The following is a 17,479-nucleotide window of genomic DNA, read 5'->3' as shown; positions in this document are numbered from 1 at the left end:
TTCTTTATGTTATGGCTGTTAAAGTAAAAGAAAACAAAAATTAAAAAAAAGTTAGATCAAAATAGCGTCCACGTCTTGAGGTCTCCGGTGCAGATGAAGCATTACTAGGAACAGAATGTCTCTTTCCTTCCGTCTACACCCTGTCATAGAAAGGAGTTGATTCCAACATGAATTATTTACAAGAAAGAATCCTGAATCTTCTCCTGTAATGAAAAAGAGTCTTTCAAACTTTATCTAGAAGTTTCTTGCCGGCCTATGGGGTAAGGGATGTCTGTGAAGACTAGGATGAGAAAGGTACGAGGGCTGCTTGAGGTCCTTGAGGGGGTCGTCCGTTTGGGAAAGGAGGTGGAGGAGTCCAAGTTTCACGCCCTTAACCTAAACTGGGGCGTCCGTGGGTGGGGGGTGGGGAGGGCCGGGGGAAGCTGGTGGTGACAAAAGCCAAGGGCCGGCGGAGGGCGGAGACGGGGCGGAGCGCGGCCCGAGCGGGGAGGCGGGCGCCGCCCTCCGTGCTCCCCGACCGGCGCTAGCGAGGCGGCGCCGGCTCCCGCGCCATGGGGCGGCTGGTGGCTCTGAGCTTGCTGGGGATAGCGCTGGCGCTGCTGGGCGAGAGGCTCCTGGCGCTCAGGTAGGTGGGCCCGCTCGCACGGGGCCGTCGGCGCGCGGCCTGGCTGGGGGCCGCCCTCCCCGAGCGGCCCCCGCCCGCGGGGCCCCGGGCCCGGGTGGCCGCGGGCGGCGGGCGAGGGCGCAGGCCGTGCAGGGCTTCTCGAGCTGCGGGGTGAGAACTCCTGATTGTTCTCAGTTCCGCAGCTTGGTGAACACCTCCGCCGCCGCCCCCCAGCCTCTAGCAAAACCCAACACAGTTTGGGCTGAATCTGGAGACTTTCTGGGAAGTTGAGAAGCCTTTGCTGCTTACCGAGGTTTGACCGGCGAGGGCTTTGTAGTTACACAGGCAAACCCAGCGCTTCAACTTGAAAGCAAAACTATTACTCATGCATCGAACCTTTAATTATAAAGATTTATTTCAGGTCTTTGGTGCTGCTTCTCTTTGGTGCCCAAACCAGCCGCCGTCTTTCAATAAAGTTGCTCACCATCCCTTCCCTGCATAGTTTGAGAAACTTTTCAGCTTTCTAATCTTGGCGCTGTAGATCGAAGATACTTGAAACACTCAGCTACTGTTCTTGCATCACTTCCTTATTTATCTTCACTCAGGAACCCTGCAGCCAGAATGTCCAACAGCCCAAGCCTGGTCCATCTCCCAATATTAATTATAATGAAAAGCTCGGATGGGTCGACATCATAGTTTCTAAATTACCAACTCAAATTTTAGAAGCCTCATGCGAAAGGATTCCAGAAATACGGAGCACCTACTATGTATGGTGTGCCATCCTAGGCTCCTGTAATGGAGTGAGGCACAGTCCTTACCTTTAAGAGGTTCACGCTATTACAGGGGAGGAGAGAAATAAAGCAAATATATCCATTAGGATGTCCAGACCAGGTACATACAAACCCCTACAGGCTTAAGGGGGAAAGATTACAGCCCCCGAAGTTGGGAGTTCAGGAGGAAGAGACTATTTGACATTGGCCTTGAAAGATGAGTGAAACACATATGGGGCCATCCTAGATGAAAAGTGCAGTGGGAACAGAGGGGAGAAGGTGGGGAAGTTTGGGGACTAGCAGTAGACCAACTTGGGGGAGCATAAAGTTAGGGGATGTGAATAATAGGGATTGGGGGAAGGATAGGTTTTGAGATGGTTAACTAGAAGTTCAAAAATTGGGGCCTGCTTTGATAGGCAAAGGAGAACTATTGATGTTTGGGGGGTGTGTGTATGTGTGTGTGTTTAAACAGGAATCTGTTTAAACCATATAAAACATAATCAGTTGCTGTGCTATAAAGCATAATTAACTGTGCTGCTGTAGAGATGAAGCTGGAAGGATGGAATGGAGGAGAGCGATAGTTCTGGATCCTGGCTGGACATTAGAATCTCCTGGCGGGCTGATGTCTGGGCTGCACTCCCAGAGACTCTGATTCATCTGGTCTGCGTGGGGTCCAGGCATGAGTGGTTTTGATTTTTAAAAATTCTCCTTATAATTCTAATAATGCAGTTACAATTGAGAAGTAGTAGAACAGAGAGTGGGTAGACATGGGGAAACTAGTTAAGGTATTACAGTAGTTTGGAGAGAATAACAGGACAGGGGCCCAAACTTGAGCCTCACTGATAAGGGTGGGGAGACTAAAGTGGTACCAGGGTTTCTGTCTCTACTGTCCTGTAGCTGGAGCTTCATCTGCTGATAAAGGGATGCAAGCAGGAGAAACAGTGTATGGTAGAGGGAGGAAATGGACACGTGGACCTTAATTTTCATGTTATGTAAATACCCAGCCTGCTCTGCAGAACATTCTTGAGTTGGATAATTTTGTATGATCTGTCCAGCTCTCAGTTTCAAAGGCAATACCACTAAATTCACAAGCTCATTAAATTGTCCTAAAGTTCAAACTACTAGGCTTTCCACAAATAATGGTTTTTTCTTCTTACTAATCTTAAAGTTTTAAATTTAAGTCCCTTTAAATGATGTCACAGTTGCAAACCTAAGAAAAAGTAAATAAAGCTTATGTACATAGAATGTACCTTATAGGTAATTCACAATTTAATGCACCTTTCTAAAGATTTGACTGCAATAAGTTTTACTGATCAGGGATTTTCTAGGTTGGTAACTTCATTGGATAGTTGAACTCCCAAATCAGGTGATGTAAGAATGTTAATATGTGATAGGTGGCTAGATTTAGCAAGTAAAAATGCAGGATGCCCAGTTAAATTTGAATTTCAGGTAACCAGCGAATCATTTTGTAGTATAAGCATATCCCATTGCAATATTGGGGCATAATTATACTAAAATATCATTCTTCCTTTGGAATTCAGATTTGGGCATCTTGTATTTTATCTGGTGACCCTGTGCTTGGGGAATATCAAGCGCCTGTTGTTTACAGAGTTCCAGGTGGAGTGCTCAAATGCATAGCATCTCTCCTTTCAGACCCTTAGAGTCTGTTTTGAAAAGCAGCATGTTCCTACCTCTCCATAAGGAAAGGCTCTTCAAAACCCAGGCTTGTTTTTGGTTTTTTGTTTGTTTGTTTTTTGCTCTCATCTGGTGCCTGCTCTTTCATTATCCTATTTTTAGAGATGACACTTAGGCATTCAAGTTATTTCTCTCCCCCAGGGTGCCCACTTAAATTTCAACTTGAATTTCAGATAAATAATGAATACTTTTTTTTAGTATAAGTATGTCCCAGATAGATAAGTGGAATCAAAGCTGTCTCTTTCCTTCTGAACTGTAACTGGCTAAAGTTCCCAGGGGAGGGTGGCATATTATACCCAACTTTCCTACTCCTCCCTAGTTGAGCAAAAGAGGGGGAAATAGAAATACACAAATATCCCCAGGCCAATTACTACCTGTTACAAAGTACACACCCTTGGATGAGTCATGAGACTTGAGTACATCAGAGGCCTGTGCATGAGCAGGAATCCCTAAAACAAGCATCTGAACATTCTGCTTGTCGCCTGACTGATTTTAGGACAGCTGTACCAAAAAGCTATCCAGTCTGCTTTTGAACACTTCTGCAAGGTCAGGCTTTATTTTTAAACTACCACCCTCCTTATCATTGATTGTGTGACTACTGTGTTCTGGTCACTGTGTCAAAAGTGTCAAAAGTTCTTTATATTAAGCCAAAATGTACATTTTTAAAAAGATTTTATTTATTTCAAGAGGTGGGGGAGGAGGGCCAGAGGCAGAGGGAGAGAGAGAATCTCAGGCGGTCTCCCTGCTGAGTGTGGAGCCTGATGTGGGGCTCGATCCCACGACCCTGAGACCATGATCTGAGCCAAAATCCAAGAGTCGGATGCTTAACCCACTGAGCCACCCAGGGGCCCCTACACCAAAATATACATTTACTGACATTTGGAAAGAAAGCCCTTTTACATTTATGACTTCATTCAGTCTTCGTATATGTCTTCCTTTCTATATTAGACATGTTAAAACTGAGGCTGGAGGGAGTCTGCTAATTAGTTCAACAGGTAATTAGTGCTGAACCTGTACTCCATGCCAGGGCTTCTGATTCCAAATACAGTTTGCCCCAGCTCCCCCACTGCCTCCTAGCTCTTCTGCCTTTGGAGCAAATTACTCCCAGCCTAAGATGCCTAATCACAAATTCTTAGTTACTAAGTACTACAAGCATTACAGGGGCCCGAGAGGTAAATTCCAAGGGGTGTTACAAGTCTGTACTTAAAAGATAAAGCCTCTGTTTGTCTGTATTTAAGCCTGTACTTAAATGATAAAGCCCCTTCAGTAGTTGGTAAATTCAAAGGCAGTGAAAGGTGGAACAAAGTACTGCCAGGTAGTAACACTGTGTTCCTAGTTTGTTGAAGATAAGGCAACATAATAACTAATTGCCCCATCTCATCCCACTCTGGATGGGTAATGCTGTCTCCTGAGTGAAAGAAACAGAAATTGAGGGGCACCTGGGTGGCTCAGTCGGTTAAGTGTCTGCCCCTGGCTCAGGTCATGATCCCGGGGTTCTGGGATTGAGCCCCGCATCGGGCTCCCTGCTTGGCAGGGAGTCTGCTTCTCCCTCTTCCTGTGGCCCCCTGCTACTGCTCTCACTCTCTCAAATAAATAAATACAAATCTAAAAAAAAAAACAAAAAAAAACTTAAAAAAAAGGAAATAAAAATAGATTTCATGGTAATGATTGTTGGTTAAAATAAAACACATAGGATTCCAAAACAAAATTAAATACTATGTAACTTAATACTAATTTAAAAACTTAAATACTATTACCAGCCTATTTTTAAAATCTAATGTATGATGTAATAATCATGCTCTGCGGCCAGATAGCCTGAATTCATTTCTTAGCTCCACTATTTACTTGGGTTCTTGGCTTTTTATTTCACCTTTCTATGCCTCAATGTCCTAATCTGTAGGATGGGGATATTAATACTACCCACTACATAGTGGGGCTATAAAAAATACCGGAGTTCATTCTTGTAAAGTGCTAAACAACACCAAATACATGGTAAGTGCTCAATGAAAGTTACTTGTAATGACAATGTTCAGGCAGGGGTTCTTAGACTTTTGTACCATAGATCCATTTGGCAATCTGGTAAAGCCTTGATTCCTCAGCATTATGCTTTTATTTAATTTTTTTTTTTTTTTGTGGTGCCCCTCCTTTTTTTGTTGTTTTTATTTTAATTCCATTTATTTAACATACAGTGTTATATTAATTTCAGATGTACAATATAGTAATTCAACAATTCCGTACATCACCCTGTGTTCATCACAAGTGCCCTCCTTAATCCCCATCACCTAATTCACCCATCCCCCCACCCACCTCCCCCCTGGTAACCATCAGTTTGTTCTCTATAGTTAACAGTCTGTTTCTTCATTTCTCTCTCTCTTTTTTTTTTCCTTCGCTCATTTGTTTTTTTTCTTAAATTCCACAGATAAGTGAAATCATATTTGTCTTTCTCTGACTTATTTCACTTAGCATAATACTCTCTGCCCCATCCATGTCATTGTAAATGGCAAGATTTCATTCTTTTTTATGGCTGAATACTGTTCCATTATATAAATACATACCACATCTTCTTTATCCATTCATCAGTTGATAGACCCTTGGTCAGCATCATGTTTGTAAATGCATAAAATAAAACACATAGGATTCCAAAACAAAATTAAATACTATGTAAGTTAATACTAATTTAAATACTTAAATACCATTACCAGCCTATTTTTAAAATCTAATGTATGATGTAATAACATGGGCTTCTTAATTAAAGCCTTAAATAGATATAAAGGTAGTTGAATATGTAGCAATAGATATTTTGAAGTAGCAGTGAGTATAAACGGTACTTTGAGATATCTGCAACTGAGATGTGATGTAACAATGTCTGTGATTTCTGTTATTGACAGAGAGACAGGTACTGCTAGAAGGAAGTTCTGTGGTTTCCTGCCTGCACTCATCATCAAAGGAAATGCTTAGTTTCAGTTAGGTTTAAATAAAGATGTATTTTTTTCCCATCCCTGTTCATGGATCCCTGAATTTTACCCATGGACTCCTTAAAGGTCACTAGACCCCAGATTAAGAACCTTAATGTACATGTTTCCAATGGTGTCATTTGGGGAAATGATTGCCGGCTCAATTGAAGGAAAACTGTATTTTCTTCGCTGTATTATACCTATGATATAGTTGTAACTCAAAGGAAAATAACCCAATTTTAATGAAAAAGAAGAGGAAAGTGAGAAAAACATAAGGAACCTAGAGCAGTAGTGGTTGCCTGGGACATTGTATATGAGGCTGGCTGTGGGTTAAAGGGAAGGAGTGCTGAGATTGATTCACAATGTCTGCATGAGAGCAGACTGCTATCCCTGACCTAGTACACTCATAAGCATGCTAGGACATAAAGTGCTAGGCAGCAAATAGGCTATGCCAAAATCATTTGTGTCTGTACCATTTGTTTATTTATTTTTAATTTGGCATGAATGCATTTAGGCTTCTTGATCTGCTAGTCCAAAGAGGTTTGTAGAGCTTTCTCTTGTATAGTACTCCAAACTTCTTAAATCTCTTAACAGTTAGGAGTGCTTTTAGCTGCAAGTAACATACATCAAATTAATTGTAACATATACAAATAAAGGCTTATTTTTCTCACATGATAAAAACTTTGTAGGTGAGTCATTCTATAGCTTGTCCCTTGAGCGCATGATCATATCAAAAACTTAGGTTCTTATATTTTTGTCCTTCAACCCTTCACTATTGGCGTTATGTCCTCATTCTTGTCATGTTAAGAATACCGAATGGAGCACTGGGTGTTATACACAAACAATGAATCATGGAACACCACATCAAAAACTAATGATGTAATGTATGGTGATTAACATAACATAATAAAATAAAATAAAATAAATAAAAATAAATAAAATAAAATAAAAAAATAAAATGTGTCATACACAAAAAGTAGTCTATCCTTGTTAAAATAAATATATAAAATAAAAACATAGATACATCTAAAAAAATATAATAATACTGAATGGTTGTTATAGTCTGAAGCACCGCATGTGTGGTCAAATCATGAAGAAGGGAGAAGAGGGGTGGGGGGATACCAGTTAGCTCTCTTCTTGTGTCTGCCTTTTCTATCGGGAACAAAAATATCTTTCTCCAAAGCCTGAGTCATATGATTACCCCTAAATACAAAGGAGTCTGGGAAAGCAAATGTTTGGCTTGTCTGTCTCTGCAGTGGAAAGGAGTGAGGAAGAAATGGGGTGAGGATGGTTTTAGGTTTGTCAGCTAAGAGGGCCTGCCACCCCAGAATACAGAAGTTCACTAATGGGTAGGGAACTGGTGCTTCTACCAGGTAAAAAGCCTAGCAATTTTCCACCAAAAGAATTTGAAAGTCTTCATGGGCCACAAAGGTTGGAAATAAAATCCTGTCTTTCTTTTATTATAAAAGAGAATTAAGAAAAAGTGATTTGATTAGCCAGAAGTTATGCACAGCCCTTGTGTAACTTCAGTTTTAATAGTAGGCAGTCTGCATATTTAGAGATGATACTGTACAACTAAACTAGTTAATAAAGATTACCCTCTTGGCAATGTGTAGTTATCAGTCATTTACGCAGACCTGAGTTGACTCTAAAAAATAACCCATATTAAACTGTTCAAACACAACTGAATTTTATTTTATCCATATAATTTATCTTTGAAAAAGGTAGATGACAATCCTCATTACCCCTATTTTTGTACGGTTAAATGAGTATAATAGGAGGTTGTATAAAATTGACACCCAAACCAATCCATGATAGAGAAACTTGATGAAACTGCAGCTGGGACCTACTGACATATCTCCATCTGCTTCTGGAATCATGCAGTGTCCACTGAACTTGGGACGCCATCTAGCCTCATCCTTATTTTATGCATAAAGAAGACTGAGGCCCATAGAGATTCACCTGCTCATGGCCAGGCAGGCTTGCTGCTAAGGAACACAGATCTCTTCAGCCTTTTGGAGAAAAATACTGGAGTGGGTTAGAGCACCGCCTCTGGAAGGTTCTTCCCAGCAGGTGCCAAACCTCAGCAAAGTTCCTTCACCTCTGAGTCACTTCCCTCATCCCTAAAGTAGGGACAATGGTACTTACTTCTTAGGGTTGTTTTAACAATTAAATGACGTCATTCAGGTAAATCATATAGAACAGTGATGGACTCAATAAGTTTTAGCTGTTTTTATTACTGATTTCCTTTTGCCACCCATGGTCATCAGCAGCAGCATCCCCATCATCACTAGTATTACTGCTACCCATTAGGCTAAATATACATGTTTTCCGCCTTTAAGTCACTCCTGGGACTTGTAAATGGGAGATGTATTGTCTTTTTATAAAATGCTTTACTTTAAAATTTTATTTTATTTTTAATTTTTATTACATCTATATATTTAATATATTTATTTGATTCACTTTAATTTTGTTTTATTGCCTTATTGCTATATTGTTTCAAAAAAATTTTGACACTATTTGAATTATATGATTCGAAATAACATACTGATTTTTTTTTAAAGATTTTTATTTATTTATTTATTTATTTATTTATTTATTTATTTGAAATTGAGAGAGAGACAGAGAGAGCACAAGCAGGGCTGAGGAGCAGAGAGAGAAGGAGAAGCAGACTCCCCACTGAGCAGGGAGCCCGATGCGGGGCTCGATCCCAGGACCCCGGGATCATGACCTGAGCCGAAGGCAGACGCTTAACCAACTGAGCCACCCAGGTGCCCCTCGAAATAACATACTAACATTTTAATTAGGAACTTTATATATGATATGAGTTGCCAGATTATATAGTTGCTACCACCTGTTGGTGGTTCTGGGTTAGGTGGGCCTCGGCCTTCTTCCACGTTGCTGAGACCAGTAACCTTCCCCAAATTTGGTGTCTAGCAGTCAGACGTTGTCAAGGATATGAATAGGAGAGGGACAAGCAGCAAATGGTCATTTTTCTCTCTTAAATGTGGGGTACATTTGAAAAAATGTAAACTACTCTGCAAGCACTATTATGACTTATGACTGTAGAGAACAGAAAGAGAAGGTGAGAGACAGCAAGAGAAGAGAAGGGAAAGCCTACAGCATGTGGCTTCCAAAGAAGAGCTCCCAGATGTGTTTGGCCAAACTGCTTTGTGGCCCTCTCTCAGGACAGGCCGGTGGGGAAGGTATTTCATTACAGTTCACCATTTCCTCATTATTTCTGTGCCTTTACTTTTTGTGAAACAACAGCAACAAGTTCTTTTGTTACAGTAGTTGGCGTTCTCCAAAGTTCTCACCCAGTAAATATTGCGATGGGGATGGGACCTCCTCCACATGTTTCTTAACAGCTTCTGTGCGCCTGGCTCCGAAAAACGCCTCTTCTCTTGGCCTCGCGTCAGGCCCCGTGTCATTTTGCAGAGGGTCTGAGCGTTTTTCAGCTCTTCTGGTTCTACATCTGGAGCTCTTCTGACCACACCAGGGCTGTGAGAAATGTGACCTGGTGCTGTGTTCGTCTTTGTTTGGGAACTTGCATTACAGGTTTTATTTGTTGAGTTATTGGCTTTCTTTTATGACCCACATTCACATATAGAACTTTGTGATACGCATTTTTATTTTAACTTCATTTCTGGTGCTATTTTATGTTCCTACCCTTGTTTTTCTATCTTTTCTTTTATCTGCTTTAGATTTATGCTGTGTTTTATGTATTGCTATAAGCCTCTTTAAACCCTGTCTTCAACAAAGCAGGGAATACATAAACATAGATTTTTTTTTTTTTTAAACAGAAATCGACTTAAAGCCTCCAGAGAAGTAGAATCTGTAGACCTTCCAAACTGCCACCTCATTAAAGGAATCGGTAAGTATGAGAAAATGCTTGTTATACACCTTACATTGTTTGGCCATCAACACGAAAAAACTCATTAACAGTATTTTGGCACTCCACTAGTGTTGATCAGAGGAAAAATCACATTAAATCAACAAAAACCTCTTCAATCTTTTTTTTGATCACATGCACCTGTATTTCTTCTCTCTCTCACTCTCCCTGCAATTTGTTAATTATTTGTGTAGTCCTATGTTTATTGTTTGATTTCTTGCCTGCTTAGTGACTTTTCTGAACTAGTTTTGTAAAGTCTGTATTCTTCGCTGTGTGTGGCCCCTGAGACCTGTGCTCTGTCAGCCTGGTTGTTGGCTAGTGAAGGTGTCAGAAGGAAGAGAAGTCACAAAATGGAAAAAAAAAAATCTCTCAAGAAAATCTCCATCCCTCACAGAAATAACTCCAGGGAGAAAGTTTTTCTTCTCTTTCCTGATATTTCCAGCTCAAATGCAAACAAATATATGCATACATATTTATTTTTCACAAATGGCATCTTAGTATAAGATTATATTCTACAACCTGCTTTATTCCAAGTGCAATGTGAACAGCTTCCCACATCAACACATGTAGATCTACCTCATTCTTTTTCATGTTTGCAGGAACCATGGTGGATTTAATCATTTCCCTCTTAACGCACATTTGGATGGTTGTAGTTTTTTTTTTTTGCAACTACAAACAAATCAGTGAACATCATTGTACATAGAGCTCTTGTATATCGATAGGATAAATTCTTAACGGTGAGATTGTTGTTCAGGTAGCATGTGTATTTAAAGTTTTGATAGTCAGGGTGCCTGGGTGGCTCAGTCGGTTAATTGTCTGACTCTTGGTTTCAGCTCAGGTCGTGATCTCAGGCTCGTGGGATCGAGCCCTGCATCGGGCTCCACTCTGAGTGTGGAGCCTTCTTGCGATTCTCTCCCTCTCCCTCTGCCCCTCCCCACCCCCTCACACATGCGTGTGCACACTGACGCTCTTTCTCCCTCTCACTCTCTAAAAAAATAACTAAATATTAAAAAAATGTTTAAAGTTTTGATAGTCATTGCTAAATTGCCCTGGAGTCGGCAATGCTAATAAACTCAGTACCTCCTATTTATAAACACATTCACTACAGACAGGGCTCAAGATGCTCTTTGAGCAAAAACACAGTAGTGATCCTTTGCTGGATCACACACAAAAAGGCTTCGTTTTCATGAAACCTATCAGTTTTCAGAGCAGCCTTCTCTACTTCAGAGTTTCTTTCCGGTTCTGTTATTTGCCTCTCCTTCACACATCTGTTTTTTATGTGCCCTGTCTCCTAGTTTCCATTGCCACTTTGGTACTTTTTCCCAGTCCTATCTCCCTGGGCCTAGACTCTTTGACTTCTTTCTCCTGGGGCTTCTCCTCTTTGTTACTGTTGCCCATACACTTAGCAGGAAGATACAAACTCAGGATCAAATAGCAGACTGACTAGATCTGTGCCAGATAAGGCAGACAGTTCTAGAAATAAGGTTGTCTGGAGTCCCAAGAAACTCAGCCACTGCGCCCTGCCTTCTGACTGCAGTCATGAAGAGCCCCCTCAGAACTGGCCGCTAAGCAAGAGCCAGATGGCATCTGTGAGGGATGTTGTACAAGGTTGGGAGGTTGAGTCCATGATCTCAAAGGTTACTGTTGCTACTGAGTTAATAATTGTCACATTATTAAACAGCCCTTGGCCCTGTGGTGCCCACCTCCTGTGAATTCAAGTCTCAGAGTAGACAATAGGGCACAACCAGACACATTACAGGATGAACCGCCAAGTGTATTGCTGTTACAACTCACTGGGATGGAGGGCTCCTCGGAGAAAAACAAGCCCGAAGACATTTGTATTCCGAACAGGCGTCTGTCTGTGTTTGTGACCTTTATGTTGTGATGTGTGTGAGCTGCTGTCTGGAATTGGAAAGAATGAGGAAATATGTCACCTCTGGCCCTGCTTGTGAAGTGTTTAATGCCTCTGAGGCACTTCAAAAGGCAACAGAGCGAAACGATGAGTGATTAGAAGCACATTTGGGATACATTTTTAGATCTAATTAGAATTGTGCTTTTTTTTCTTTCTTTTTTTTTGTTTTTGCTCTGTGGTTAGCACGCACTGTATGAACATTTGTTGAATGCTATGTTCGTGATGACTAATGGCTAGTAATAGCATGTGGTTTTATGTTTGCAATAACAGTCGCTTCTTCAGTGGTCTTTTGATTACAAGGAGTAACAGTGTGCTGGGCATGTACATTCCCATACAGGCAAAAGCAACTTCTTATGGTAGGCAACAAGGGGAGAAGGTTCTCTTTTTTTAGTATGCACTTTGGAAACAGTGGTAGCCATGCACTTGAGGCCAGCAATCCCTCTAAGAGGTAAGACCACTTTCCCCTACCTTTCCGTCCCCATCAACATCCATACTCACACACCACCACACACACACACACGCACACACACATTCCAATGCTACATTCACCATGACTAGAAATGAACTCTTTGCAGTTCTTCGGTGCTTCATACATATCATCTCAGGTCTTTCTGTTTTAATCAACAGTAGTCATCTACCACATATCATACGGATGTGTGCCTTCTGTGGGAGCACAAGGTAGGCTCACAGTCCCATTTTGTGTATTCCTTCCCATTATCTTACAGACAAGAAACCAAGCTCTTACCCAAGATTTGGCCTAATATCAACATCTAAATAATAAAAATTATAATGACAGGAGCTAGTTAAGTCTATTTGAGGCTTAAAAGCTTAAAACATTTTCTAAATGTCTTTGAAAATGCGGGCATTCAGAGTTCTGGACGAAAATAAAATTTTGAATGGATTGTCTCTTTGAGTTAATTAGCGGTTTTATACACTTGGCAATCAAGACCTTTACAAAAACTGCTGCTGGGGAGATTAAAAAAAAAAAAAAGAGCATTGAAGTTTGCAGCCCTTGTGATCAGTTACTTTACAGTCTACCTATGAAAGGAAAACAAAATACACACTACTGTGAGATTTAGATTTCTTTTTTCTTTTTATGACAGAGAAGGACCCAAAGCTCAGAGAGGTTTAGTACCTTTTGCAAATTCTCTTTCCAATATAGTATCTCCTCCCAGAGTGATTAACACACATACCTCACCAGTGAGCCAAAAGAGTGAACAATAAAAGGTACATTATATCTCGGGTACTCTATTGGGAATGGGCAAGGGCTGATTTGCTGTTATAAAGTTACACCTAGAGGAGAGAGAAATTTATCATCTTTTACTTGGCCATCCAGAGATAAGCAAATGGCCTAGGGTGATAAGATGACTACGGGCTCTGTGTGGCCAGTCTGGTACAAAGGCTGATGAAGCAACACAGTTGTCTTCAACATACTGCTTCTTTCTTGGTCCAAGACTAGAACTCCAGTTATGGCCACTTCCCAGCAGGAGAGGGTAGAAAGAACATTGACGTGGCTATTATTTTTAGTTCTTTTACCCAGAAATTGCGTGCATACTGTGCTCTCACATCCCATTAACCTGAACCGAGGCAAATGGCCTCAACTGTTATAAGAAAGGGTAGAAAATGTCTGTGGCTATGTTGCCAGGCCCCTGGAGCTGAAAAGGAGGAAGGGCAGTATGGACAGTAGGCGGCGGCTAGCTATCTCGGACAGAGATCATTACCAAAGGAATGAGAGAAAATAAAAAATCAGATGTGCCAAGCTAGAAGACTTTCTAGCACAAGAGGGTTTTGAAAAAGGTTTTAAAGAAAAGTGCAGACTATGGATTGGTGAAGATCTTGGGAGGAGGCATGGAAGCAGAACTTTTGGGGGGAAAGCCAACCTCTGGAATTGACCACAGTCAAATTTACAAAGTAAAGTGTCTGTTCAGAGAGGAACGAGCGGATGGTTCTGACAGAGAGAACTCATTCAATGCTAGGTTGTCTTTTTTCTGTGTGCTTTTAAGTCAGAACAAAAGAACTTGAGTCCCAGCTTCCCAGTGTGTGACCTTGAGCAATTTGCCAAACCGCTCAAAGGCTCTATATCTATATTCTTAACTTTAAAATAAGAGATAATAATATTGCTTCTTAGGGTGTAGGAAATTATGTGAAATAATGTATGTAAAGTGCTTACAAGGAGCCTGGCCCTTGGTAAACACTGTATTTTAGTAGCTATTACTATTACTACTCCTTTTATTAAATTAGAGGAGAAAAAATTTTCTCCAGCATTGACTACTCTTGCAGTAATCACACCAAAGAGGTGATACGAAATGATAAAATTCTCTTGTAGTAATGGATATAGAAATGAAGATGGGGTGGGGGATAGATCCGGAAAATATTCTAAAGAAAACTGCAGGTAAGACTTTTTTTTTCAGGGAGCCTGGGTGGCTCAGATGGTTAAGCGTCTGCCTTCGGCTCAGGTCATGATCCCAGGTTCCTGGGATCTAGGCCCACATCGGGCTCCTGGCTCAGCGAGGAGCCTGCTTCTCCCTCTCCCTCTGCCTCTCTCCCTGCTCATGCTTTCTCTCTCTCTTTCTCTGTATCTCTGTGTCTCAAATGAATAAATAAAATCTTTAAAAAAAAAAAAAGACTTTTTTTTTTCTTCTTGGAATTAGGCAATGGGGTTAAACAGAAAGAAGTTACAGTGTGTGGTTAAAATGAGAATATCTTAAAAATGTTGTTCTTTCCTTGACTACTAAAACAGTACTATTGTTTGTAGAAAATTTTAAACAAAGAAAAGTATAAAGAAGAAAATGAAAATCACTCATAATCCTACCACCCAAAGAAACCTTGTTAATTTGTTTCTATATATCTTTTCTTGCACTACGTGTATAAGCATGTACACGTTGAAATTAAATTGTTTTAAGTAATTTTTCAGGAGCAACCAATTTTATTTAATTGACTTCCTACTAAATGGATCCAGAAAGTAAACCTTGGACTGACATGTGCATGTGAGTGTGTTTGTATGTTTGTGGTTGCATGTACACACACGTGGTGTTGAGTTCCCCTGATCCCTGCTCATTACCAGTTGAGAACCACCATGGGACTAGAGACTAGGGATTCTTAACTTTTTTTGCCGTATTACTGACCCTTTTTTAAACCTGCTGAAAGCCAAGGATCCTTTTCATAGAAAATTTCTCAGCTGAGCCTACAGATGACATTTTGCACTGCATAGAATTTTAACAAGTTCACAGACTCTAAAACCCATTTGTGGCTCCTTAGGAATCCACAGACCCAGATTAAAAACTCCTCCATTACGCCAGGCGTAAGTGTATATATATATATATATACACTTATGCCTGGCATAATGGCCTTCTTGCCAAGGAACAGGAATTGCAGGTGTTCATGATTGCAGTCATCTTTACAAAGTGAAGTTCTTGGCATTTGTATTTTCTTTTGCTTTTCTCCACTATGATAGAGCCAGCAACACTGGAGGCAATGAGCCAAATGCAGACTCATGAATCAAAACCAAAATGGCTGCTTAGATGCTGTTTGTTTTTGACAACCTAGAAATAATCTTGGAGAAAGCCTTTGGAGAGGCCTTAAAGGGGAAGATTGGATTTTGTGGACTCAAAGAATGTGTCATGATTTGGCTTAATCTAAGCCATTTTTATTCCTCTTTTCTTGTGTTTGGGTCTATTATCTGTCTGTGGAATTTACACAGTGAGACCACTGGGAAGGTCTTATGTCTAATTATTTGCTGTGCTGTGTGGAGTGGACTGCAGGCAATCAATAAACAATCAATAGTAATTGTAGCCTGCTCAGAGACAAGCGTTAGAAGATTCAGCTGGCTTAGGTGCATGGTATTTTTCATTAATTTTCTTTTGCTGGTTGTTTTCTGTAGTTTAAAGCCTAAATTTAAAGATTAAATGGAAAGCTTTCTTTGCTTATGAGAACAAGCAGACATTGTTTTTTAAAGAGGGAATATATAATCCCAGGTGTTTTATCTCTGTTAATGAGAGAAATGTCTGTGTTTGCTTCAGATTGAATGAGCAGAGAAAGGGACAAGAATATTTGCATGGTTAAATGACTAGGAGCCCTTCTCTCTGAAAGTAATATTCCCCTGATGTCAATTACTTTTGTACAGACATCTGGATGTTTATCATAAGAGTGTACAGATGTCAACTTTTTCTCTATTATAGCTGGAAATGTAGTGATTACTTGACTTTGATTTGAGTAAACATAAAATATCTAACATTTAAAGTCAGAGGTTCACTGCAGGAAGGGATTTAGACTGACGTGTATTAAAGAGAGTGGTTGGTTCCTTGGAAAAAATTAGAACCATTCCTAAAAATGCAGGCACTGATAAAGTAAAACTAAGTCCCAGTTACATCTAACAAATAACGGAATTTGAATGTGACATTTCTCTATTTCTTGAACTTACAGAAGCTGGTGCGGATGATATTGACATCCTTCCCAATGGTCTGGCTTTCCTTAGTGTGGTGAGTATCTCCTTCGTTCGCCAGTCTCAGTGGAGGAGGTACAGGGGAGTTTGATGAGCCCTGCAGAGCAGTACCTTGTTTTTTAAATTCCTCACTTTCAAAAATATGTTCTGGGGAAAAAAAAAAAAAAGACAGTTTAAACAGGATTTTGGAAAATCTAAATGTAGAGATGAAAAAGTCTTTGCCAGTTGATTAATTGCTCTTCATGTCCCCACTGCATTGCACTAAAATATTTCAATGCAATCTGTGTTTCAAAAGTTTCTTATTAAAAAGCATACTTGGGGCATTGTTGTGGATATGCCATACTCCATTATACTCTTTTAAATACAGCATCTATCTCTCTTTCCATTACTCAATTTTAAGCTCATGTTCTTGCTGTTATTGTTTACTTTCAAACAGTATACCAACTTTCCTAGACCAAGGCTTTTTCTTTCTTTCTTTTTCCCCCTGAATAGCCTCTCGTGAAAGTCACCAACTGAATTTATTTATGCCCTTCACTTTTGCCTTAATTCTTAGAAGCTGAAAAATAACCACTTCCCTGGGCCTACATTAGACAGACTGTAAAATTGATTCGCCTGTGTGCTGGCCTACACCAGTCACCATCTAATTGGAAGACTGTGTAAGTGGGCGATGAGACGTTCTGACCACCTTTCTTCCCTGGCTTGGGCCCCCAGGAGTGTCCTTGCATCGTCATGGGTTTGGCTTTTCTTGAGGAAGGTGGCCTGTAATGATTCTGTTCCCCCGCGGCATCCATTATTTTCAGGCTCTGAGACTCAGGTGTGAAAAGCATGGAGATGCTTTCGAAGAGTCACAGTGCTAATAAAACAGTTGTCAGGCCTATGGGAAAGGTGAGATAACTTGGCTTAGAGGAGACTGAGGGTTAGGATACCAGTCAGGCTCCTGATGGTTTTTAGGTGGAACACTGAGCAGCTGGTTGTTACCACTGAGGGGAAAAAAAGAAACATTGTAGGCTTGGGCAAGAACCTAATATTTATATTAAATTTTTAAAATACAGTCTCAAAAGACAGGGTTATGTAATTACCTACACAGAATGAGTAAAATGATATTTCTGGTAGGACTGTCAGTTTGTTTGGAAGCACATGCTTACACATGTGTATAGGCTTAGGAGAAAACACTGGGACTCCTTGTCAGAGTTGTTTGTAACTAGAGACGC

The 17,479-nt window shown here is 40.5% G+C and overlaps 1 protein-coding gene and 1 long non-coding RNA gene across 3 annotated transcripts in view; one reads left to right on the top strand and one right to left on the bottom strand.

Annotated features, from left to right (window-relative positions):
• The first annotated feature begins 472 nt into the window (after nt 1-472).
• Nucleotides 473-17,479, top strand: part of PON2 (paraoxonase 2) — a 27,156-nt gene continuing 10,149 nt past the window's right edge. For both annotated transcript variants that reach the window (XM_078059278.1, XM_036115697.2), the window contains exons 1-3: nt 473-625; nt 9,827-9,897; nt 16,250-16,305. In XM_078059278.1, coding sequence (XP_077915404.1) covers nt 552-625; nt 9,827-9,897; nt 16,250-16,305 — 201 coding nt within the window. In that variant the 5' untranslated portion in view covers nt 473-551. The remainder of the gene's footprint in view (nt 626-9,826; nt 9,898-16,249; nt 16,306-17,479) is intronic.
• Nucleotides 16,288-17,479, bottom strand: part of LOC144379568 (uncharacterized) — a 22,182-nt gene continuing 20,990 nt past the window's right edge. Inside the window, exon 4 of the long non-coding RNA XR_013442769.1 lies at nt 16,288-16,415. This is a non-coding gene — a long non-coding RNA (uncharacterized LOC144379568). The remainder of the gene's footprint in view (nt 16,416-17,479) is intronic.

This window comes from Halichoerus grypus, chromosome 12 (assembly GCF_964656455.1).
Source record: "Halichoerus grypus chromosome 12, mHalGry1.hap1.1, whole genome shotgun sequence".
NCBI lineage: Eukaryota > Metazoa > Chordata > Mammalia > Carnivora > Phocidae > Halichoerus > Halichoerus grypus.
The sequence above is the reverse complement of the archived record's forward strand: the minus strand, read 5'-3'. Positions and strand labels throughout refer to the sequence as shown.